The sequence below is a fragment of the Balaenoptera ricei genome, chromosome 1 (assembly GCF_028023285.1).
Source record: "Balaenoptera ricei isolate mBalRic1 chromosome 1, mBalRic1.hap2, whole genome shotgun sequence".
In the NCBI taxonomy this organism is placed as follows: Eukaryota; Metazoa; Chordata; class Mammalia; order Artiodactyla; family Balaenopteridae; genus Balaenoptera; species Balaenoptera ricei.
In genome coordinates, this window is record NC_082639.1 from 130,599,699 (window position 1) to 130,626,212 (window position 26,514).

Genomic DNA, 26,514 nt, shown 5'->3' on the forward strand with positions numbered 1-26,514 from the left:
GTGAGTAATTAAGAGAGGGCTTTTTCTTCCCCATCTCTCCCCTCCCTCCACCCCCCACCCCAACTAAAGCTTAACAGGTTGGTGGTATAATTTGGAGACTTTCAGGGGTGTCATGCTAGGAGCTTAGGCAAGAGACAGGGCGTCTCTTCCCCAGCTCCCCAGGCATGTCCAGCTGGATTTGAAAAGCAGGCAAGAAGAGGTGGAAGCAGGCAAAGTAGGTAACGTTTCTCAGCAAAGTTTGAGAGGGGCCTGTGGCCATGAGTGAGCTGGGCACACAGAAGACCACCGATGGCACCGTCTCTCGCCTGCTCAATGTGGTGGAAAGTGAGCTTCAGGCAGGGAGGGAAAAAGGCGACCCTACGGAGAAGCAACTTCAGATCATTCTGGAGGATGCCCCTCTCTGGCAGAGGTTCAAGGAAGTCACTAATGAAATGATCGTGACCAAGAACGGCAGGTGAGTTTATCTACGGCCCTGCTTGGGCTGGCGGGGCTTGGCAAGGGAAGCGAAGCCCCTTGAATATTGCAGAGGCTGCCGCACTTAACTCAGAGGCAGCGGGGTCTGATTAAACATGCTCCCGAGAAGGACAGTCTCCCACGGCTTTCCCGCAGCCAACTTAATTAATTTCTCTGAGATCATCAAAGAAGTGAAGGGTGAAGACACCTGTCCTGTGTGCATTTTAAATGAAGAAATTCTGGGAAATTATTATAAAGGGGGGCATGTCGCATGGGTTTGGGAAATGCACTCAAATGTCAGAAAATAATGTTAATTTTTGACTGTTTATCCTGGAGCAGATTATTATTCTTTGAGCCCCAACTCTGTTCAGATAAGGTAAAAGGCAACTTTATTTGGAAGCTGGATGGTTTCCTCTGAAGTGTAGTGAACTTGCCAGACATTACTGACTAGTTGAAGATTCAGAGGCAAAAGGCAAATTTAATCTCACTGCCTATCACTGCCTCTGCTTCTTCCTGTGTGTTTGTGGTGAGTGTTCATTTGAGATTGTGTGTGTTTATGACGATGTGAGAGCTGTTGCAGTAATAGTTAATGAAACCATAATATACTGACCTGAGAAAAGAGAAGATGCCTTCCTTTTTTTTTTCATTGCAACAAATTAGGGATTAACTGAAATGGATCTCTGTTGGCATTTCTTGGGTTCTATTAAATCTAGCCTTGCCAAGTGACGTCTAGGTAATATTAGGAGCTTCTATTTAGTAGAGGAGATAAAAATATTTAGAAAGAAGATCTCAGTGCTCCCAGCTTGGCCAAACAGGTCCCAACGTTCAGTTGACACTGATCATTCTGTTCACATGGTCACAAAAGTACAAAACGTTGGAAGGCATTTTCAATATGGTTAGTTTCAGCAGAACTTTGATTGTGACCCTTGAGAGAAATTCTGTTCTCCAATGACAGAAAAGTCCAAGCTAGTTGAACTTCTGGCAGGCTTTTGTCCTTGTGAAAAATGCTTCCATTCCTGATGTCTCACTTTTCCATTTCTGCATAAAATGCACGGTATAGAGAATGAACCATTCCCATCTATCTGGAAAATTATGAACTTGAGTGTTGTTGTGTGACATTAAAGTGCTTGGTAAGTAAAACATGTTCCAGAAATAAGGGCGTTTCAATAAATTGTGATTATTAATAGTAACAGGAATATCAACCTTGCTTGATGCTTCTATTTTCTCTCTCTAAATGGGTCCCATATTTATTTCATATATAGGATTTATTATTTTTAATATTTGTAATAATTACACCTGTTCCTACCCTTGATCTGTACTGACACATTATTTTTGGTAGAAAGAAATAGAAAACATGTTTTTAATTTCAAAGAATCATCCCCAATTCCTAATTGGATTTACTTTCTTCCCTTTCAAAGATGAGTGATGACACAATGGTAAAAATTTTATGATGTCTGATGACAGGTAGAACTTTCTGCTCATTATTCTTTGTAGTTACACTAATACTTAGCCTCATACTATCTGTTTGGCTGTCAAAGCAGTTATATATGGAAGTAAAATAAGTACAACCGTCAAGAAAAAATATAGTTCATCTATTTCAATGAGGTATAAATAAAAGTTTCTAAAACCATTATAAAATTCAATTTAATAATATGTCGTATTGGTATGTACTTTTATAATTTCAGAAGAGCTTTCTCTTGCCTTTTTGCACCTATATAATTTTTTCTCCATATTTAAAACTGAAAAGTCTTCACCTGTTTAAAGTCATTAACTATGTGAAAATTATTCTTTGTAGAGTCTAAGTATGGTCAACGTGGTTATTCTTATTTTCTGTGGAGGTCCTGCTGACATTTCACCTCCTTTGTGAACTGAATCTTTTCTTAGGGTCTCTGAACCCCTTAGCGTCAAGAGTTTGCCAGGAGATAGAAAGTTCCCTTTGTACTTCAGATAAAGAAGGGAAGACAAATCTCTAAGAAACTGATGTGGTTGATAATGGGAGAAAAACATTCCTGGTTGTTAATACCCTGTCCTATGCCCTTTTCATTTGCGTTACTCGCCTGCCCCTGCAGGCAGTTGACTCTCTGACTTTTCTGAAGCTTCAGTGAGGGTAATCAGATAGCTCTTGCACACTTGAGTGTAATTGTTCTGTGTAATAGCAAGTTTTAAAATAGCATAAGATGGGCTGATGAATTAAAAGAGTCATTTTCAAATGGAGACTTATTTATGTGTATAAATAGGAGGCTTGCTTCTGACATTGATCAGAAGTAGTAAACAGAGATTTTCCCTGAAAATCATTGAATTATCCCCAGAAACTGGGATTATGATGGTTCTTCGTTCCCCCCACTCCTGTCCCTCCCTCCCCCACTCCCCGTTTTACTATTTCTTTTCCCTTTCCTCTTTCTTTTGTCTTCCCTTCTTTTTTATTTAAAATGCTCACTTATTCATATTCAATACTCTTTCAGACCTAACAATAACAATTATAATACTCCCCTAGAGCTCATTTGAATCACCACTAGTGCATCCAGCTTGTAAGTACTTCCTTTCATCTCTATCCTTTAAGCTAGGAACTTATATTTTAGGTTGCAGAAAAAAATTTATTTCAGCTTTCAGTGGCAAGTAAGTGAAATCTCTTGCACCTTTTGTTTTCTCTACGGTAACATCTTCACCTTAGGGGAAAAAGCTATATTTCATGTGTATTTCCATGCAGTTAAATAATTTGATTTCATTTGGATTAAATTTGCCTTGAGGAGATTTTAAGAAATTGGAAGGATTTCTGATGTAATTGGTGTATCCATTTGTTATCATAAAATAAGTGTTAGGATCATTAAGTTGAACTTGCCAGTGATTAAGTGATGTTGGTGCAGTGGGCTAATGTTCATAGTTTCCAGGGATGGAGTTGCAAGAGGAGAGAAAACCAAGGTTGCACATCAGGAAATAATTTTCCATGTCCCTGTAGTCCATGGATATTTTTCTCTGAAGTTTACAATTGCAGTTTAGGAGGATCATATGTATTTGTGTGATCTGCCTCTAACCAGGCTACTTTGGTTTCTCGCTGCTCTTCCTATAAGCCTCAACATCCATGTCCCATGTGTACACAAGCATGCACACTCCAAAAGCTCTGATGAGTGTTTCAGGATTATTATAGTTCTGTGGGGAAATGGAGGGAGGAGTTTACAAGTGAAACTTCCTGAATTTTGCCTTTAGCCATCTCTGCTGTTTTTTCCCACCTAGAAAATCTGCTTTATCTCTGCCCTCTTCCTTCCTTCCCACAGACCTCACTCCTCAGAGCCTTCTCCAGCAGTGCTGGCTCTCAAGATCCTCTGTTAGAGAAATAAAAACTGAAAACTAGCCTCACAGCAAAGCAGCACAGAGTTCACTGGCCAAGCCTAAGCATGTTTGGTTCCTCAAGCCTGGTTTTGGGGAGTGCTTATATGCCCTGCCACATTTGCTTCTCTTTCTCTCTCTCTCTCTCTCTGATATGGGGTCTGATTTACATATTTCTCAGCTTCTCAAAGACTCTTGGCCATCTCTGTGGTTAGCCACACCTTGGGAAGAAAAGGGAAAGAAGATCAAATTGATAAGAAGTGCAGTTTATCCCTGAAAGCATAGCCTGGTCATGACTGCTGCCCATAAGTAAATAGATAACACATCCCGGTCCTTGTGAGGCCAGAGAAAGAGGCAGGGGGGAGGCAGGAGGAACTGAACTTGGCTTAGAGGCAGGGTGAATTCCATTGCCAGTTACAAGACTTTTGGCTGGTTGACTGACTTTTATTTACTCCTCATTGGCATAATGGAGATAAAAATACATAGCATCTCTTAGTTCATTTGCGTTGTGATAAAAAGTAAAAATAAAATCCTTGGCAAATGAAGTACTAGAGAATAAAACAACAAATGGTTCTACCACGTTTTGGATGTGTCCTTCTAAGAGCCAAGACACCATGGCTTCTTTACTTCTTTACTTTTCTTTTGTTAACAGCTTTATTGTGATAATTTACATACCATACAATTCACCGATTTAAAGTATAGCATAATGTCTTCAAGGTTCATCCATGTTATAGCATTTTTATTGACAAACTACATTTCATTGTATAAATATACCTCGTTTTATTTATTCACTCATCAATGGACACGTGTGTTGTTTCCATTTTTTGACTGTAATGAATAATGCTGCTGTGACTCTCTGTATACAGGTTTTTATGGGTGTATGTTTTCATTTCTCTTGCATATACACCTAGGAATGGAATTGCTGGGTCATATGGTAACTGTATTTTAACAGAGGAAACTGCAAGACTTTTTTCCAAAGTGGCTGGACCATTTTATATTCCCACCAGCAATGTATGAGGGTTCCAATTTCTCCACATCCTTACCTATGCTTGCTGTTGTTCATCTTTTTTATTATAGCCATCCTAGTGAGTGTGAAGAATGATTTCAAGTGTAGGCTCTGGTTCAGTTTGTTTGGTTTCAACTCCCACCCTTCCTGAATATATGGCCTTAAGCTAGTTTACTTAAACTCATCAAGCTTCAATTTCATTATCTCATTCACCCACCCTCTAGTACTCAAAGGTACTATCTATTAAATGCTTGCTAAGCGCCACACCAGGGGTATGAAACTTGGTTGGTATAAAATCCTCCAAGGTCTTTATATTCTGCCATGAGATTAGAAGTGGTCTCTAAGGTAGGACATTTAGAAAAGAGGGGGTGCTGAAAACAGATCCCCATTACGCATCCACAACTGGACTAAGTTGGAAGAGGATCCAGCAAAGGAGTCGGAAAGGAAGTATTGATGAGGTGGGCGAACCAAAGGGAAAAAAATCCTTTCTGTCCAGAGAGCTCAGGGAGCCCATGTAAGTTGAACTCAGGAGACTGAGAAGCCTGGAGGGCTCGAGTCCATCTCTAGATCCATCCCTTGTCATCTGTTGGGCAGTTTCTTCACTTAACATCTGTACCAATTCCCATTGTACCTCACCTCAAAACCAGGCACCTCTGGACACAGGAGGTGCTCTTCATGACCCTCCAGTTCCTCATCTGTGCCCATTCTGCTTTTGACACTTCCGCTTCTGGCAACCCCTTCTCTTAGCAGTGGACACATTCCAGTTTCCCCCTTTTCATTCTCCTCCCAGCCTCACCAGAAGCACAAATCCTCAGAGTGACTCCCCCTTCTTCCCTTGGATATCTCCTTAGTTATTGTCTTAAAAGCTAAAGATTCCCTAGACCAGTACATTTTAAGCTCTAATGTTCCAATGACTCACCTGGGGATTTTGTAAAAGCACAGATTCTGACTGAGTAGGTCTGGAGCGCTACCTGAGGTCCTGCATTTCTGATAAATTTCCCGCTGATACTGATGCTGCTGATTCATGGACCACTCTGAGTAGCTCATGTCTAGACCCTAGATTGTTAGCTTCTCAACTTGGGGATTCAGATTTTGAAAGATTTATTGACAAATAAGACAGCCTCTGGGGCAATTGCGCGGTGGTGAGGGTCTGTCTGGAAACTAGGTCTTTTGAGGAGATTGGAGCAACTTAGAAAGTTTGGTGAAGGGAAAGGAAACTAAAGAGAATCAGAAGCCAGGTGAGATAGCTTCTCCAAATATTTGTGAGAGTAAGCTTGCTGGTGTTGCCCTAGAGGGTGGGAGAAGGCCCAGGAAATCCAGATCAGTGTGTCTCAAAGTGTATTTCTTGAATGCAAATTCCCACAAGATGATCGGTGAGAAGAAGGTAGCACTGGTACATAAGTGCAGAGTGTGCACAACCTCTCACCTCCTTTCCAAAAGTTCACGGTGCTCACTTGTACATTAAAGCCTCTGACAAGTCCTGCAGGAAAGTGGTCTAAATTGGTATAGTCAAGCGTTCCCTTCACTCACTTTACCACAAAACAATGTTTTCCCAATAACGTTATTACTATTATTCAGAACTTCTGTTCTTTGTGAGATGGAGGAGGGCTGCTTTGTGTCATTAGCATGAGAATCTGACGTAGGCTGGGAGGAAACCTCTGAAGGAAGCTCTGTGAGAACCTGGCATCTGACTATATACCTTAAGCTTCAGGAGGTACTTCATTGTAGTCAAATGACTAGATCAGTGGTTTTCAGACTTTAAAATGGAGCACAACATTTAAAAGTAAAACCCCGATATAAAATACATTGGTAAAAAGAGGCTCAGCTGGACTTGGGGCCGCTGGCCTGGCCCCTCTTTATTTGGCCTCCCCCGGGGTATTTTCTGCACCCCTGGGGCAGAAAATGGAAGGTCTCCTCTGAGTGGAGAGAGGGCTGGACAAGCAGGACGATGTCCCTAACACTCTAACATCCTTCCTGTGGCTCAGTTTCTGCCTTTTCTTTTAGACGGATGTTCCCGGTCCTAAAGATTAGCGTCACGGGGCTGGACCCCAATGCCATGTACTCGCTCCTGCTGGACTTTGTCCCAACGGACAGTCACCGCTGGAAGTACGTCAATGGGGAATGGGTGCCCGCGGGCAAACCAGAGGTCTCCAGCCACAGCTGCGTCTACATCCACCCGGACTCCCCCAACTTCGGGGCCCACTGGATGAAGGCGCCCATCTCCTTCAGCAAAGTGAAGCTGACCAACAAGCTCAATGGAGGTGGGCAGGTACGACTGTCGCCCGGCCACCCTAACCCCACAACACCAATCAAGAAATATCAAGGGTGCATTTAGGCAATTAGGGGGTCCTCACCGACCTCTTCTCTCACGGAAGCCAATTATTCCCCGGAGTCCAAATGTGAACAGGAATAAACAGCTCTTAATTGGTGCTTTCAGTTTTTAATGGACTTCCTGATGTTAAGAGAGAGTGAGAGAGCGCAGTAGTTTACTTAATCATCGGGGGCCTTTCAGAGTTTTGTCTTGTGTGTGGTGCTTTTTACCCAGCTGGGGAGGAGGGAGATATTTGTGGGTACCAGGGTTTTGTTATTCCCTCTCCCCTCTTTTTGGTGTAAGTGGCATGTTGGCAATAGACAACTACCTTAATAAAAAGCTGCTCCTAAATGAAATAATTGCTCCCTCCACTTGGGCATTATGATAATTATCAATAGAATATTGAATCAGCTTTGGGTTTCAGAAAAAAATATCCAAACAAACCTTAAATAAGGAAGGTTTTATTTAAGGTCTCCAATTAGAGTAAACAAGATTTTGAGGCTTTTTACTCTTTTGTTTTCTCTGGTAGGATTGTGAACACTAGTGTACCGTGCAAGGTTGTTATTTGGTTTATAAAATGTAGACTGTTTTGGGGGATTAGAGACACAGCTGGGAGGAAGAGGTCTTGTTCCCCCAGATTTCCCTTTGGTCAGCCTCTTAGCCCTCAGACTTTTCACCCCTTCTCTGATCTCTGTGCTGACCTAGCTGGGACATAGGGGTTCTTGTTTTAAGAGCGGAAGTCATCTACCTAAGTCTTTGCAATATTCAGAAGGTTCCAGTTATTTAAAACAGGAAATTGAAAAGTAAACTCTTATTCCCTCCCAGATTTCACAACATGAGATTTTCAATAAACCTCTGGTTTGAATCACAAAGAGTGGATTTTATGTAGCCAGCAGATGTCAGCTGTCATTACACTTTAGGTAATGCAGCCCTTGTCAGGATTTTGAGATATGAGGATTCTTTATAGGAAGAAGAACAGTATGTTTTAACAGAGCAAAATCCACATCATTGTGCTGAAAATGGGAGAGAAAAAAAAGGGAAGCCAGGATTTTGGCAGAAAACTGAACACCCTTTAGACCAACCCACCCCTCACCCTCCTATAAGCAGCTCCAAAGTTAGGCTCCCTAAGAGCTTCTAAAAAATATCCCCTCAATAATTTCTCAGAGAGGTGGAGGCAGCTCAGGCGACCGGGGATTCGGTGTGTATAGCCTTAACCGAGGTAGGTAGGTGCTGAGCTTGGGACTAACCAAAGGCGCTGGGTCATCTGTCACTTGTGATGCCCCAGGCTTTGCATGTCCTCTCTCTCCTTCCACCTCAACAGATAATGTTGAATTCTCTGCATAAATATGAACCCCAGGTTCACATAGTACGTGTTGGAGGTGCCCATCGAATGGTGATGAACTGCTCCTTCCCTGAAACCCAGTTCATAGCTGTGACTGCCTATCAGAATGAGGAGGTGAGTGAGTGTGTGTGTGTGTGTGTGTGTGTGAGTGTGTGTGTGTGTGAGTGTGTGTGTGAGTGTGTGTGTGTGTGTGTGTGTGTGTGTAGATGTCACCTGGGAGGATGTGGTAGGACTGGGTGGTGGTGCTTTTATTGCCACGACCAAGCTTGGATGAAAGGTAGGTTTTCCAGGACTCAGATACACTCGGCAGAGGTGAAGTTAAACAGTGCGGCAGTCGCTTTCCACACCCTCCTCCTTGTTTGCCAAAGGCTCGCCAGTGCTTCTTCTCCTGGTGCCAGTAAGGCACGGCTGTGCATTGTAATACAATTAGCAGAAACGCGGAAGTCTTTTTCTCCAGGCCGTTGGCCTACAAAGAGCTGCGTGTCTCTCCTATTTTAAAGCAAGTCTGTGGGAATTGATCCAATTGCGCACCTTCTTTGGGTTTGTGTTATGCTATCTGTCCCACTTGTTAGCTTTTCTGGGGCACACGTAGGTCTTTTCCTGCTTAGCTTGAGCCACTTGGGTGGTTAGAGCAGAGTAGTCAGAATCTGGTCTCCGTGAACTCTGAGCAGGAATTTTTGGTCCGTCCACATACTTTTGGAGTTTCCAGGCCTGCTGGTCACCAGGACACCTGATGGGTTGGATTCTTTTTGATTAAGCTTAAAAAATTTTTTTACTGGAGTATAGTTGATTTACAATGTTGTTAATTTCTGCTGTACAGCAAAGTGATTCAGTTATACATATACATTCTTTTTTATATTCTTTTCCCTTATGGTTTATCTCAGCCTATTGAACATAGTTTCCTGTGCTATACAGTAGGACCTTGTTGTTTATCCATTCCAAATGTAATAGTTTGCATCTAACCCCAAACTCCCAGTCCATCCCCCCCCACCCCTAAAAAATTTTTTTAATGGTAAGACATGTTTATTAAAAAAAGCCCCACATGATAAACGAATAGTACAGAAGTATGTACAATGAAATAAAAAAATAAAAGGTAAAAATGTACTCTTTCCTTCCTGCTTTATCAATCCATCTCCCTCGGGGCACTACAAATAACAGCTTAGAGTGTGGTTTTTTTCCCCCACACATATTCTGTGCATTTATAAATATATATGAGTGTATAGATTTCCTCACACAAATTGGTTCATGTTCCTATTACTCTGCAATTACTTTTCTCCCCGTATTTAACAGTGTATTATGAATATCTTTCTATGTAATTAGATTTAGGCTTATCTCCTTTTCTGAAATGCCTGCAAAGGATATACCATATTTCAGGCAATCAGTTCCCCACCAATGGACATTTAGGTCTTTCCAGTTGTTTTATTTTCTATGATGAATAATACTGCAGAGAATATTAAGCACCCAGAAATGGAATTGTTCTGTTGAGGAGAGTGTGTGTTTAGAACTGTGATAGACAAAGCCCCATCACCTCCCTCCAAAGGGCATATCCATTTACAATCCCCACACCATTCTCAACATTTGTGATTACCTACCTTTTCAGCTTTGATAATTCGATAGGGCAGAAAAAAATGGTATCTTATTGTTGCTTTAATTTGCATTTCTTTATTTGGAAGCTTTAAAAGATTTTTGGGATCCCACCCAGCCAACTGAGTCAGAATCTCTAGTGATGGTGCCCAGAATCTGTAGTTTTAAGAGTCTCCTTAAAGGATTCTGATGATCATCCAGGTTTGGAAACTGCTGCCTTAGTGCCTACAGGTGAAATTAGTTGCAGATTTAACTCACACCACAGATGTGCAGGGAAATGTAATTTCTCTTCTATAGGTAATCTGGCCTCTTGGCTGAGCCCCTCTAGCAGGTCAGTGGGAGAGAAATTAACTAAATATCTGATAATTTAAATAGGCCCTCAAGTACTGCTCAGTTTTTATAGGCTGAACCACTTTGTTCGTCAGATGGTCCTCCCTCCTCTGCTACTCTCTGTAGGATGGAGTCTGGGTCTATGAGGGGAGGGTGGGCTTTTGAGATTTTGGAAAGTAGGGAGGAGTTGGGGACCACATCCTGGCCTCCTCTGGTCTCCAGGCAATGCCCCTTATCCACTTACATGCTGCCTGCTCTCTTAGTGCGTGGCTGGTGGAACCTGTCGTCTGGTTGCCCTCTGGGTAAGTGCTCAGAAGCTTTTCCTGGACATGGGCTGGACAGTTCCCTCTGAACTACAAGCAGGGCTAAGGCCACACCTCCAGCAAGCTACCAGCCTGATGCTGTAATTCTGGTCTTGAACATGCCTCAGGGGAATCAAGCTCAGGAAAATCTAACCTCAGAGCCTCCGTCTCCTGATGATGTATCCCTGCCAATTCGATGTAGATGCACCCTGAGAGGAGAGTGGCCACCAGGGTGGATAAGGGAGCCAAAATCTTCCTTTATTCAGCAAATATTTGTTGAGTATTACTACATGCTGGTAACACTGCACTGTCCTCAAGGCACTTAAATCCCAGTGGGGAGAGATGAAAACCAAATATATATATATATATTTAGTCAGATGGCTCTGAAGAAAAATGAAGCAGGCTAAGGCCAGGGGGGATAAAGAGTGACAGTGGTTGGAAGTGATAGTTTGTTTTTTGTGTTAACATGGTCCAAAGGGTAAGTGATTATTTAAGAGTTAGGGAGTTGTGCTAGTCTGTACTCAAGACTCTAGAGGCAGGTTCTCACCTGTATAACTCTCCTCTGTGTCTCAGTGACTGGAAAACTAACTGACAGATGGTAGGTGTTCAATTGTTGTTGAAAAGAATGAATGAGTAATGGAATGAATGCTGGGTTTGGCACATCAGGCTTGTGCATTTCTAATGCTTTGTCCTTTCTTTGCTCACTTTATACTGTATTTGCCATTTTTACCACGTGTGACAATAAAACGTTTCTTGTTGGACAGTGCAATAGTGATTTTGTGCAGAAGTAAGCACAGAAACATGGAGAGGGAGAAAAAAAGAGAAAGGAGAATTATTCTGATTTTACAGAAATTCACAGGTGAAGATAAAGGGTTCTGTCTGCCCATGCATGTTCTATTTTCACTAACACTTCTTGTCTTTGTAAACACAAGATAACAGCTCTCAAAATCAAGTACAACCCTTTTGCCAAAGCCTTCTTGGATGCTAAGGAAAGGTGAGTAGAGAAATTTCAGTGAAATCTTATGATTTCTGCAAATGTGAAATTTATAATCATCTTGAAAGGAACTAACTAGTAGCACTTGCATTACCTTTGATAGAAGCATGTTTTTAATATTCAATTCAATGTCCAACAAAATCAGCAAAATAGAACAAACTCATAATTACCTGTCCTTTATAATATGGGTCCAGGAGATCCCAGAACTGGCCATGTTTCATTAGCCCTGTTTTACTACAGATTCTTAAAAGTAGTACAATCCCATTAAAAAAAAATAAGTGATTTAAATTTTTAATAATTTACTCTGTCCTTCCTACAATTATCTGAATAATATAATTTCAATAAGTTTTTTTTTTTAAAAACTAGATTTCACCTAGGAAAGGTGAGTAATTCATATGAGTTATTCATAAAGGTGAGAGGCTCATGTCTTTCAGGTCTGAGAGAAGAGAAGTCAGAGACTTTTGGAGGTGTGAATGATTTCCTTTGAAGTGTTCAGATTTTATTGTCTGTTTCAAATCTTTACACTAACTCCTATAACTGTCTAATTTTTCCTTTTCATCTTAAAGGCTCTAGATTAATAGACAGATATTTACAGTGATGTGTCACAAGGGTCTGTCCTGTCAATACTTGATTTAATTTTGATGTAGAAGAAATAACTTTCTCAGATAAGAAAAGTAGTATAATAAAAAAAAATTTAAGACTTTGAGTGAGAGATCCTAGCTTTGAGTCCTGGCTTTGCCATTTCCTGGCTTGCATAAGTCAGTTTACTTTTCTGGGACCCATTTTTTAAATCTGCGAAACGGGCCTAGTAATACTCTCTCACAGGATCATTGGTGGATCTAGCATATCACAGATGTGATTGTGCCCTGAAGTCCTATGCAAATCTTAGCTATTGTTATTGTTGCTTGAATTTTGTCAGCAGGAGCACTGACCACAAATCAGTAAGATCAAGCTAAATAGGGATACGTGTAAATAAGGTAAACTGGAGTGACTATAAAGTTGCAATTCAAGTAGCAATTTTACAAGTAGATAAAGTAGGAGAAGGATATTGTGGGAAAGATAATAGCTTTGAGGGAATGAAAGGTGTTTGATTTTCTTATTCCAAGAAATGTATTGCTCTCCAAAGAGAATCTTGGGTGTACTTGATACAAGACTTGTATAATAAGCTGGACAGCCATGGTGCACTCTCATTGCTCTTTCAGGAACCACCTCAAAGATGTTCCGGAAGCTATGTCTGAGAGTCAGCATGTGGCCTATTCTCACTGTGAGTTGGGTGAACACTGGGTGGGAGGGGCCTGGGGCTACACAAGGAGCCTCTCCACCGCACTCAGACTTTTTACCTGTCATGACTGCTTCAGCCTTGTCCCAAATCTTCTATCAAGACCCAACAGGTTATTTCTTCCACTCAAGACAAGTATATTCCCTTGCAAGAATTCCCAGAGAGAACCAGTGCTCCTGGGGGGCTTACTCAAATCCTAGGCAGGAGAGAAGAATGGAAATAGTAAATTTCTTAGACTCTCATTTTTGTGTCAGTGAGGCTAAAGAGCTCATAAAAGTGCATTCTGGTGTACCTCCTATCCTTTACACCCCGCTCTCGCCTCTGTTTTGGATTTCCCTTGTTCTTAGTACTTGCTAGTTTTTGAGTTGGTCACTGTTGCAATGCCTCAGGAAGGCCATCGCTTTGCATATGAGGAAGCTTCTGCATTTGTTGACTGGAAAGCTGCAGTATTAGTGGAGTAATATACATGGGATTCTGCAGGTAGGTTGGATGTTCCTGACAGGGTGCCGCCCTCTCCATGTCTCAGATCAGAGAGAAGGTCCCATGATGGAGCAGGTCCTCTAAACCTGCCACAGTAACACAAAGTCAGTGGCATCAGTGTCTGAGATACTCTTTAATTTAGATGATAGTGGCTTGCTAGGATTCCTTCTGCAGTTTTCCAACTATGGTATTCCTTACTCCTTCCCCTAAACCTCAGTGCATTTTTCATTGCAGAAGTGGCAGTATAGCCACATAAAGAGAAGCAGCTTTCAGAAAAGCATTTAAAAAAACTTTTCTCAGTAGTCTTCTTTTTGTTTGTTTTGTCTAGTTACCATCTGTCACCATAGAGAATTATTACAATATTATTGACTATATTCCCTTTGCTGTACATTTCATCCTCATGACTCATTTGTGACTGGAAGTTTGTACCTCTTAATCTCCCTCACCTATTTATTTCCTCCCCACCCCCCTCTTCTCTGGTAACCACCTGTTTGTTCTCTGTATCTATGAGTCTGTTCTGCTTTGTTATGTTTGCTCATTTATTTTGTTTTTTAGATTCCACGTGTAAGTGAAATCATATGGTATTTAACTTTTTTTATCTGACTTATTTCACTTAGCATAATACCCTCTAGGTCCATCCATGTTGTTGCAAGATCTCATTCTTTTTTATGGCTGAGTAATATTCCATTATATCTATATCTATCTATCTATATTTAGATCTAGATAGATCTAGATATATCTATATCTATATCTGTATCTCTTCTTTATCCATTCATCTCTTGATGGTCACTTAAGTTGCTTCCATATCTTAGCTATTGTAAATAATGCTGCAATGAACATAAGGGTGCATATATCTTTACCAATTAGTGTTTTTGTTTTCCTTGGAAAAATACTGAAAAGTGGAATTGCTGGATTGTACAGTAGTTCTATTTTTAATTTTTTTGATTTAACTTTTTAAAATTTTATTTATTTGGCTGTGTCAGGTCTTAGTTGTGGCACGCAGGAACTTCGCTGCAGCATGCAGGATCTTTCATTGTGCACACGGGCTTCTCTCTAGCTGTGGTGTGAGGGCTCTAGGGTGCGCAGGCTCAGTAGTTACGGTGCATGGCCTTAGTTGCCCTGTGGCATGTGGGATCTTAGTTCCCCAACCAGGGATTGAACCCAAGTCCCCTGCATTGGAAGGTGGATTCTTAACCACTGGACCACCAGGGAAGTCCCTATTTTTAATTTTTTGAGGAAACTCTATACTGTTTTCCATAGTGGCTATACCAGTTTACATTCCTGCCAACCACTCACAAGGGTTCCATTTTTTCCACATCCTCACAAACACATTATTTTTTTGATAATAGCCATTCTGACAGGTGTGAGGTAATATCTCATTGTGGTTTTGATTTGCATTAATCTGATAATTAATGATGTTGAGCATCTTTTCATGTGTCTGTTGCCCATCTGTAGGTCTTCTTTGGAAAAATGTCTCTTCAGTTCCTCTTCCCATTTTTCAGTTGGGTTGTTTGCTTTTTTGATGATAAGTTGTATGAGTTCTTTGTATATTTTGGATGTCAACCACATATATCATTTGCAAATATCTTCTCTCATTCAGTAGGTGGCCTTTTTGTTTTTTCTCTGTGTAAAAGCTTTTTAGTTTGATGTAGTCTCATTTGTTTATTTTTGCTTTTGTTTCCCTTTCCTGAGAAGGCAGATCCAAAAAAAAATATTGCTAAGACTGATGTCAAAGAGTGTACTGCCTATGTTTTTTCCTAGGAGTTTTATGCTTTCAGGCCTTCCATTTAAGTCTTTAATCCATTTTGAGTTTATTTTCGTATATGATATGAGAAAGGAGTCCAGTTTGATTCTTTTTCATGTAGCTGTGTAGTTTTCCCAGCACCACTTTTTGAAAAGGCTATCTTTTCCCCATTGTATATTCTTGCCTCTTTTGTCATAGATTAATTGATCATGTAAGTGTAGGTTTATTTCTGGGCTCTCTATTCTGTTTCATTGATGTATGTATCTGTTTTTGTGCCAGTACCATGCTGTTTTGATTATTGTAGGTTTGCAGTTTAGTTTGAAATCAGGGAGCATGATACCTCCAGCTTTGTTCTTCTTTCTCAAGATTGCTTTCGCTATTCAAGGTCTTTTGTGTTTCCATACAAATTTTAGAATTATTTGTTTTAGTTCTGTGAAAATTATCTTTGGTAGTTTGACAGGGATTGCATTGAATCTGTAGATTGCCTTGGGTTGCATGGTCATTTTAACAATATTAATTACTTCAATCCATGAACATGGTGTGTCTTTCCATTTGTTTGTGTTATCTTCACTATCTTTCATCAGTGTCTTATAATTTTCCAAGTACAGGTCTTTTACCTCCTTGGTTAGATTTAGTCCTAGATATTTTATTCTTTTTGATATAATTATAAATGGGATTGTTTTCTTTATTTCTCTTTCTGATAGTTCATTGTTAGTGTATAGAAATAACAGATTTCAGTATATTATTTTTGTATCTGGCAACTGTACTGAATTCATTTATTAGTTCTAGTAATTTTTTGGTGGTGTCTTTAGAATTTTCATTATATAGTATCATCTGCAAACAGTGACAGTTTTACTTCTTCCTTTCAAATTTGGATTCCTTTTATTTATTTTTCTGGTCTGATTGCTGTGCCTATGGACTTCCAATAATATGGTGAATAAAAGTGGCAAGGGTGGGCATACTTGTCTTGTTCCTGATCTTAGAGAAAATGCTTTCAGCTTTTCATCATTGAGTATGATGTTAGCTGTGGGCTTGTCAATATATGGTCTTAATATGTTGAGGTATGTTCCCACTATGCCCACTTCGTTAAAAGTTTTTATCATAAATGGATGTTATATTTTGTCAAAAGCTTTTTTTTTTTTGCCTCTATGCAGATGATCATATGATTTTTATTTTTCAGTTTATTAATGTGTATCACATTGATTGATTTACAGATATCAAACCATCCTTGCATCTCTGGGATAAATCCTACTTGATCATGGTATATAATCCTTTTTATATATTGTTGAATTTAGTTTGCTAATTTTTTGGAGCATTTTTACATCTATGTTCATCAGAGATATTGGCCTGTAATTTTCTTTTTTGTTGTTTTTTCCTTTTTGCTTTGTTTTGTAATTTTCTTGTTTGTGGTGCTTTTGTCTGGTTTTGGTATTAGGGTGATGCTGGACTCATAGAATGAGCTCAGAAGCATTCCTTCCTCTTCAGCTTTTGGGATAGTTGAGAAGGATAGGTGTTAACTTTTTAAAATATTTGGTAGAATTAAACTGTAAAGTGGTCTGGTCCTGGACTTTTGTTTGTTGGGAGTTTTTTGATTACTGATTCAATTTCATTACTGGTAATCAATTTGTTCATATTTTCTATTTCTTCCTGATTCAGTCTTGGGAGATTGTACATTTCTAGGAATTTATCCATAGAAAAAGCACTTTTTAAGTGACCTGGAGTAAAAAACATTTTTGTATAGGATAGGATCACATGTGGAACTATACCTTTTCAAAGTTCATATGTTGCTTCTCAGTAAGCTTCTTAAGGTATATACCTTATATGTGGCAAACTACATGGACAAAAGTCTGGTTCTGTGGGACCACTTGCCTAGCTTTGCTCACTGGACACCTGAATCTTGATTCTGTTATTCAGGTAGGGATCCCTTGGGCCACGTGTCTATACAAAAATGAGAAAATGAAGATAACAAAAGGATTTGTTGAGAATGACTGACATACATTTTGTAATATGAATTCTGTACAATTTGCTTACTTATACTTAAAAAGTATTAAGCAAATGGTTTTAAATAAAAGTTCCATTTCCATATTACTGAAGCCCTGGTGACAATCCCTAGTCAATATTCTTAGGGAACATCTCTGGTGTGTCTGAATCCTTATCTGTGGGCCCCTCAGTTGAGAGCTAGTTTGGTGAAAGGATGTACTTCTTGTTCCAGGGCCTGTATTACTAAGTCTCAATCTTTTTCCATGAATTCACTTGAAGTAGAGCCTTCTATTCAGAATGTTCACTAAATTTTTTTTATTGTGGCAAAAAACCATGACATAAAATGCACCCTCACAACAATTTCCACATGTACAGTGTAATATTGTTAACCACAGGCACATTTTAGTGCAACAGATTCCCAGAACCACCTGCCTGCCCCCCACCCCCATTCCTGCATGACTGAAACTACATATATTCACCAAACTACATCTCTTCACATCTCCCTCCCCACAAAGCCCCTGGCTACCACTGTTCTACTTTCTATCTCTATTTGCATATCCTTTAGATACCTAGTGTAAGAGGAATCATGCAATATTTGATTTTTTGTGACTGGCTTCTTTTGCTTAGCCTAATGTCCCTCAAGGCTCATCCATGTTTTATCATATGACAGGATTTCCTTCTTTTTTAAGGCTGAAATAATATTTACTTGCATGTATATACCAAATTTGCTTATCCAATAATCTGTTGTTGGTCATTTAGATTACTTCTACCTCTTGGCTACTGTGAATAATGCTGCAGTGAACATAGGTTTGCAAATGTCTTTAATTCTCTTGTATATATACCCAGAAGTGGGATTGGTGGATCATGTAGTACTTCTGTTTTTAATTTTTTAAGGAAACTCCATAGTGTTTTCCATGACAGCTGCACCATTCTGCATTCCCACCAGCAGTTCACAAGGGTTCTAATTTCTCCACATTCTCACCAACACTTGTTGTTTCCTATTTTGTTTTTTTGGTTTTTGGATAATGGCCATCTTAATAGTATGATGTGATGTCTAGTTTTGATTTGCATTTCGCTGATGAATAGTGATGTTGAACATCTTTTCATATACTTATTGGTCATTTGTATATCTTTGGAGAAATGTCTATTCAAGCCCTTTTCTCATTTTTAATTGGGGTTTTGTTGTTGTTTTCATTGTTGAGTTGTAGGAGTTCTTTATATATGCTAGACATTAATCCCTTATCAGATATATAGTTTGCCAATATTTTCTTCCATTCTGTAGATTTCCTTTTCACTCTGTTGATTGCTTCTTTTGCTGTGCAGAAGTTTTAAAGTTTGACATAGTTTGTCTATTTTTGCTTTTGTTGTCTGTGTTTTGGTGTCATATCCAAGATATCATTGCCAAATCCAATTTCATGCAGTTTTCTCCTGTGTTTTCTTCTAGGAGTTTTATAGGTCTTAAATTTTTTTACTTATTTGTTTTAAGTTAAGTTAAATTTTTTTATATGGTGTAATATAAGAGTTAAACTTCTTTCTTTTGCATGTGGATATCTGGTTTTCCCAACACCATTTGCTGAAGAGACTATCCTTTCCCCATCATGTAATCTTGGCACCCTTGTTGAAAATTATTTGACCATATAAGCGGGGTTTATTTCTAGGCTCTCTATTCTTCCATTGGTCTATATGTCTTTATGCCAGTACCATACTATTTAGAGTACTGTAGTTTGTAATGTGTTTTGAAATCAGGAAGTGTGAGGCCTCCAGCTTTGTTCTTATTTCTCAGGATTGTTTTGGCTATTTGGGGTTCTTTGAGAGTCTATGTGAATTTTAGTATTGCTTTACACTTCTGACAAAAATGCCATTGGGATTTTGATAGAGATTGCTTTGGGTTGTATGAACATTTTAATAATATTAAGTCTTCCAATCCATGAACATAGGATGTCTTTCTATTTATTTGTATCTTCTTTAATTTCTTTCATAAGTGTTTAGTAGTTTTCAGTGTACAAGTCTTTTGCCTCCTTGCTAGAGTTTATTCCAAAGTACTTTCCTCTTTTCGATGCTATTCTAAATAGAATTGTTTTCCTAGTTTACTTTTCAGATCGTTCATGGTTAGTGTGTAGAAAAGCAACTGATTTTTGTGTGTTGATTTTGTATCCTGCAACTTTGCTGAATTTGTTTATTAGTTCCAAATTTTTTTGTGTGTGAAATATTTAGGGTTTTCTACATATAAGATTGCGTCATCTGTGAACAGAGATAATTTTATTCTTCCTTTCCAATTCGGATGCCTTTTCTTTCTTTCTTTTCCTTTTTTCCAATTTGCTTCAGCTAGGACTTCCAGTACTATATTGAATGGAAGTGGTGAGAGTGGATATTCTTGTCCTGTTCATGATCTTAGAGAAAAAGCTTTCAGTTTTTTACCATTGAGTATGATGTTAGCTGTGGGCTTGTCCTATATGGCCTTTATTATTTTGAGGCAACTTCCTTGCATTCTTTGTTTGTTGAGTGTTTTTATTACGATAGGGTGTTAACTTTTGTCATATGCTTTTTCTGCATCAATTGAGATGGTCATTCACAAACACATTTCTGTGAAATATTTTGCAGTTTTCCAAAATGTGTCACAAGATTCTTGTCAAGTTTTCTAGCCAGCTCCCTCTCTTTTTGCTTTCAGAATCCTCTTTGTGGGGTGGTGATGGGAGGGATCATGTCTCCTCATGCTTGGAGTGAGAACTAAAGATACCTTCCCACTGGGCAGAAAGAGAGAGGCCTTCACTCTTTCTGGGTAACCAAATTAAGCATTCGGTAGCTGTAGATCAGTGAGTAGGATATACATCTAACACCTCCTTCTTAGATTGACTTTTAATTTAATCCAATTAAGTCAGAAGCAACTTAACTTTTGCACTTCTATTAACTTATACATTCAAATAATATTTTATATAGCTGTGATTCCACAGTATTTCTTAAGAGGTTTTCCAAACTTTGATAGGACCCGTCATCCACTTCCAAAGAAGCCAACTTTGCTGCTAACATAGAAGGAGAGTGGCAGTGGGGGTGGTGGTATATAACTCCACATGGACAGACATTGTGTCATTCACACAGAAACATAACTATGCAAAGTAGCTGGTAACCTGATTTTGGTGTGGAAGTTCACAGAGTCATTCTCTGTGTCTTCCTCTTGTCTCTTCTAGTGGGAGGCTGGATCTTTTCCAATCCAGATGGAGTATGCACAGCAGGAAACACCAATTACCAGTATGCTACTCCTTTGCCTCTGTCTGCTCCCCACACTCACCATGGCTGTGAGCACTATCCTGGCCTCCGAGGACACCACCGGCAGGCTCCCTACCCTTCTGCGTACATGCACAGAAACCATTCTCCCTCAGGTGTGTGACTCTGCTAATTAAACCCTTGGGGGTGTGGGTGTGGGCGGTGGTGGTGAGAAATGGATAAACAGCTAGAAAGGGGGAAATATCTGAAGATAGAATCCCTTTCATCTAATATATGTAATATTGTATATTAATATTTTAATTTTTTATTTTATATACTAATAGTTGATTATATAGTTACAACATTATTAGTGTTTTGTAATTATTTAAAGTAAGTACAAAAACTGGGAGACACCCAGTTTCTAATGGTTGTGAAAGTCCTCCTCCCAGGGTGCTGGTGTACTGAGCAGTTTCAGGCTGCATCTCTAAAAGCCAAGTTAAGTCGTAGGACTCTGAGACCCTCAGCTCATTGCCCTCACATGGCTCTTTTCTACATTTGTAGTGTATGGCTCAGTCCAGGGAATACTGGGCCCAGTACTGGAGAGCTATTAGGAAGGTCTCTGGGAAGGTGAATGACTCTACATCCTTGCTTTGGTCGGATTCACTTGGAGGCATGCAAACTCAACCCTGATAACTTTTGCAGTCTGATTATTTTTTAAGCTGATGCTGTTGTTTGTGTACTTTCTTCCTCATTGACTGCTGCCTTGTCTGCCTTGGCCTTGTGTAAGCCCAGATCTTGCCTGGTTATTAGATCTGTATGAAGGAAGGGAGACATGAAACCAAGGGTTGATTTCTCATTCAGTTATTCATGCAGCAAATATTTATTGAGGGTTGACTATGAACCAGGTTTTGTCCATGAACAAAATAGATTAATACCTACCTCTCATAGAGATTCTATTCTCATATGGGGAGACTGACACTAAATGAAACAAATAGGTAAAGTTCATGGCATGGGAGATGGAAGAGAGTGTTAAGGTTCCAGCCTCAGGGACACCCTGAGCTCTGTACCTGCAGAGGACTTGCGGGACACCAGCTACCTGTCCCTGAGCCCCATCGCCTGCTACTCCCAGCAGCCTTGACAGCTGCTGCCACGAAGGGAGAAGATGTAGCTTAATGTATCAGAAACGGAGCAGGGTTCTCATCTACTTTCTGGTTCTTTCCCATGGTCAGCACACAAAACACATCTTCTGAGCAAATGCTATGCACCAGGCACTCTTCTAGGCAGTGGGGCTAGGAAAGTGATTAAGGTCTAGTTTCTTCCCTGAAGGAGCCCAGTGCTACATGAATACATAAATAATTAATCCTAATACAATGTAGTGAGAGCTCTAATGTGGTCCTCGGACCTGCAGCATCTCCTGGGAACTTGTTAGAAATGTAGGCTCTCAGGTTCTCCTTCTGAAAGAGTCTTCAGTTTAACAAGATCCCCAGGTGATTCCTATGCACACTAAAGTTTGAAAAACATCCTATAGAACACACAAGCCAAGGTGCTATGGGAATGAAGGAAAAAGAGCAGCTAGATCTACCCAGAGGGCTTAACGTTTAAGTTGAGATTTGAAGAATAAATAGAAAAGGACAGGTGTGGGAGTGGGCAGGGGTGAAAGAGGGATGACATAGGACACAGGCAGAGGTGAAGGGCATTCCAGGTGAGAGAGTGGTATGAGCAAAGACACAGGAGGAGAGAACCTAGGTTGTCTGGGGAATAGTTTGGGAAAAGAGTGTAGAGGGAGGGGGGCGAGGTGGTGGATGAAAGAGCTGAGGCTGAGGAAGTTGCAAGGGCCACATCATGAAAAGGAGTGACGTGGCCAGGGATATACATGGAATCCTCTTCCTCTCTTTCCTTTTTCCCCTCCTTCCTCCCCTCCTTCTTTTCCTTCTTCCTCTCTATTGTATAGGCACTATTTATGCAAATGGTGATTCAAAGACAGAAGGCACTATTCTTGAGATGTTTAAATCTCCTTGGGGTTGCTGAGAAAATAGGTCTTGGTCCTCAGAAATCTCATCTGGGGCACTGGTGCTCCTTAGGCTTGTCTTGAGATGATGGCATGGCCCATGTTAAAGGGGAGGTGAGTGTGGTGACATGAGTTAGATCTGTGTCATAAAGGACAAATCCTCCCACCTATCTGAGCCTCATCTATAAAAGGGAGATGAGAAGTCATTGCTGTGAAGATTAAAAGATGAACGGTATGTGACATATGGCTGACACTGAATTAACCTAAGTTCCTCACTCCTTTCTGTGGCCTTCAGAAAGGACTAACAACTGTTGGCACATGTGGCACAGGCCATGGTTATATCTTGACCTAGGATAATGTCATTGGTCACCATCTTTATGTTTTCCATGCTCCATCAATTGAACTGTTGTTATTTCCCCAAAGTGAATTTGATAGAAAGCTCCAGCAATAATCTGCAAGTTTTCTCTGGAGCTGACAGCTGGACTTCCTTATCCTCCACACCCCACGCCAGCATCCTGTCTGTACCTCACACCAGCGGACCAATCAACCCAGGGCCTAGGTAAGACCAACACCAGCAACTTGCTCATTGGTCTTGAGGGTTTATTTTAGCACTGGGGACTCGAGTTCATTCTGTTTCCTGGGGTGGCTTGGCCTAAGCTATTGTCCTGACTTCTAAGCCACTAGGAAGTGAAAGTAACGACAGGATCAACCTTTCATCCCTGGAGGAAGGGTGGTGGGAAAGCACATGCTCAGTCATGTACTCTTTTCTTTGTAGCTTTCATATTTTATTTTTAGAAGGGAAAAGATATTATGGCCTGGAATCATTTATCTCAAACCAGGAAGAAATACTGTGAACTGTGGTGGTAGCAGATAGATACTGAATATAGGGGAACTGAAGGGGAAAAGTGTAAATACACACTGAGACTTCAAGACCCTTGATTGTCCATATCCTTACAAGCTGTTTGTTCTAACATGGGGACAGATTTTGGGTGTCCGGGCCTCAACCCAGGCAATAGGGCTGAGTGTAGCTTGTAGGACCCATGGCATAACTCTCACACCAGAGACCTGCATTCAGTTCTGACTGGAAATCCGCATGGTGGAGGGGAAAGGGAAGGGGCCTGGAGTCTGACAAATGTGGACTTGAGCCCCAGTTTTACTTCTTATTGACTTTGTGACTTTGGGCAATTTTCTTAGCCTCACTGAGCTTCAGCTTTCTTATCTGTAACATGGCAATAATGTGAGTTACTCTGTAGAGTTATGGTGAGCACCAAAATTAGAAAAAGCATTACAGTGCGTTGTAAGCAGTAACATTCTATCAATATATACATGTCAGCTGTTATGTTCAATATAAGTATGCAGAATTTTGAGAAGGTCCAAAAAGGGATTCAAAATTAAAAGATGTCCCATCCTTTTTTTTGGCGGCAGAGGGGGGAGATGGTAGATGACTTATGACTTGCAGGTCTAGAAAAAGTTTGGGGAAGGTAGAACTTTGATCCACAGCAGTGCTTCTCACACTTTAATGTGCATTAGAATCACCTGGGACGTTGTTCAACTGTACAGTCTGATTAATAGGTCTGGGTTGAGGCCTGAGATTCTGCATTTTTAACCAGCTCCCAGGTGTTGCTGTAAACTGTGATCTTGATTTTGATGTTAATGTCGCTGGGGCCCCCGAGGGTCTAGTGTTGTACTGTTCAATGCAGCAGCCCCCAGCCGCCTCTGGCTCTGGACCCTTGAAATGCAGCTGTTCCGAACTGAGATGTGCTGTTAAGTGTAACACACAGAATTTTGAAGACTCAGTACAAAACAAAGAATAAAAATCTCAACAATTTTTTAATACCGAATGCATGTGGAAATGATAATATTTTGAATATTCTCAGTTACATAAAATATTATTAACAATAAGTTCATTGTTTTCTTTTCATTCTTTTTCTTTTTAAAATGTGGCTACTCAAAAATTTAGCCTATTGGACAGTGCTTGACTGGAGGACCTCAGGGAAATGCACTGACTGGGGCTGTGTAGAAAGTGAGGGAAAGAGTGTCCTTGAAGATATTGAACAACCATGTGCCAAGTTTTGTACTAGATCCTTTATGTAAGTCATTCATAGGATTCAAAGACATCCATAAGGCTGCTATTAAAATTCCTATTTTCCTGTTGGAGAAACTAAAGCTCAGAGGCATTAAAAACTGCCTGAAGGTCATACAGTAAGTAATGTAGCTCAGAGCCCATGGTTTTCCCACTGGCCCAGGAGGCATCAGAAAGGGGCTCTGATGCCTGAAATTGTAGAAGAGTCTCTTCTGGAAACTGGGGAATTGGGGTCAGAATCCCAGCAAGCTGAGCTGGCTAAAAACAAAAACGAAAACACCAAAACCACAAAGCCTGGGTTTCTGCAGGTTTCATATGGTCCAGTGAGGCCTGTGGTATCTGAACTACGGCAGAGAGTGCAGGGTGGCATTGCTACCTCTGGCTTCATCAGTGGCATGTTTAACCCATTGCTGACGCTATAAAAGTTTTGCCAAAGAAAAACAAATGTGTTCAGTACTGACATTAGGTAATGAGCCTATTATCAAGCAATACGGTATCAGGCAAAATGGGGACTCTGAAAAGTCAGAACATGGTGAGGGCTAAAGCACTGGAGGTTATTCTGCCTGTGTCAACTGTAGTCGTTTTCATCTAGGTTCTATGTTAAGGTGCAAAATTGGCTGCACATTACAGTCAACAGAAAAGCTTTAAAAACTTCTGATACCGCATGCCAGACTAATTAGATCAGAATCTTGGGGGATAGAACCCGGGCATCAGTATTTTTTCTTTTTTAATTTGCTAAGTGATTCCAGTGTGCAGTCAAGTTTGTGAACCAGTGACATAGGATGAGAGAAGTCCAAGAAAGTGGTACAGCTCCCCAGCCTTTCTACCAGGGACCAGAGCTGACAGGTAGAAATCTGGAATGGAAGAATTAATTATAAGAACCATCATTTACTGAGTCCTATGTGTTAGACATCACATACTCGTTTTCTTATTTAATCCTCATAACAACATCTGTAAGGTATGACTAATTATCACTCCAAATCTTGAAGATGAGGAAACTGAGGCTCATACATTAAATAATTTGATCAAAGTCACAGAGCTAATAAGTGGTAGTGCAAGGATTCAAACCTAGGTCTTCTGACAACAATGTGTCCTGGCTATTAGGCCACATCACCTCTCTTGGTCAGTGAGGGATCTTACTCATAGATCATACTGCCCAAATATCATCCTTTCACTCGCCTGTCCATTTACACAGGTGGCAAGTGAGGCCTAGAGAAATAAAATGCCATGTTCAGCTAGAGGTAGGGCCAGCATCAAAATGCAGGTCTCAGGACACCTAATCATATGCTTATTCTATTACATCTTGCTGCTTCTCTGCAGAAACTGGGCCAGTGTGTGTCAGAGCTAGAAATAACGCCATGGTCAGATACTCTCTTCCTAGACCTGTGCCCCTCTCAGCGCTGCGTGCGTGCTTGTCAGGTGGCAATCCTTCCTGGGTGTGTCGTCAAGCATTTTCTCTCTCTCTCTCTCTCTCTCTCTGTTTCTCTGCAGTCCCTACCCGTGCCTGTGGACCATCAGCAACGGTGGCGGGGGCCCTTCCGGGTCGGGCTCAGAGGTGCATGCCAGCTCCCCGGGAGCGTTTCTCCTGGGTAATCCAGCTGTGACTTCGCCCCTCTCCACCCAGGCACCTGCTTCGGCTGGTGTGGAGGTTCTGGGGGAGCCCTCGCTGACCAGCATCGCTGTGTCTACCTGGACAGCAGTGACCTCGCGTCCCTTCTCAGGCTGTGGTAGCCCGGGTGGGGGTGGGCGCCATTCTCCCTCCTCACTGGATAGTTAAGCGGGATCCGAGGAGAGGTGTCAGCAGAGAACCTGCTAGGTGTAGAGCTCTTAGAAGTCTCACCTACTAATCCCAGTGAGTCAGACTGCAGAGTCTCCCCACCCAGTGAACGGGGTTATACCAGAAGCCTACAGGGAGATGGTTTAGTTTGGATGATGCTGATTTTGTCACCTGCATCTCTCCACCATTTTTTTTTTTTGTGCTCCCATTTTCTCTGCAACTTATCCGCGTTATGCTTAGGCAACAAAAGTTCGTTGAGTATTTTCCTTGTGCCCTGCCCCTTACTGTCAAGTGATTCAAGAAGGCTGTCCTTCTT

The 26,514-nt window shown here is 40.7% G+C and overlaps 1 protein-coding gene across 1 annotated transcript; it reads left to right on the forward strand.

The window, feature by feature from the left end:
- The first annotated feature begins 257 nt into the window (after nucleotides 1–257).
- Nucleotides 258–26,334, forward strand: TBX19 (T-box transcription factor 19). Its single transcript, XM_059935751.1, has 8 exons — nucleotides 258–454; nucleotides 6,788–7,052; nucleotides 8,416–8,550; nucleotides 11,585–11,646; nucleotides 12,849–12,910; nucleotides 20,315–20,506; nucleotides 22,762–22,897; nucleotides 25,913–26,334. The coding sequence occupies exons 1-8, from the start codon at nucleotides 258–260 to the stop codon at nucleotides 26,196–26,198; spliced, it is 1,335 nt and encodes a 444-aa protein (XP_059791734.1). The 3' UTR covers nucleotides 26,199–26,334.
- The last annotated feature ends 180 nt before the right edge of the window (nucleotides 26,335–26,514 follow it).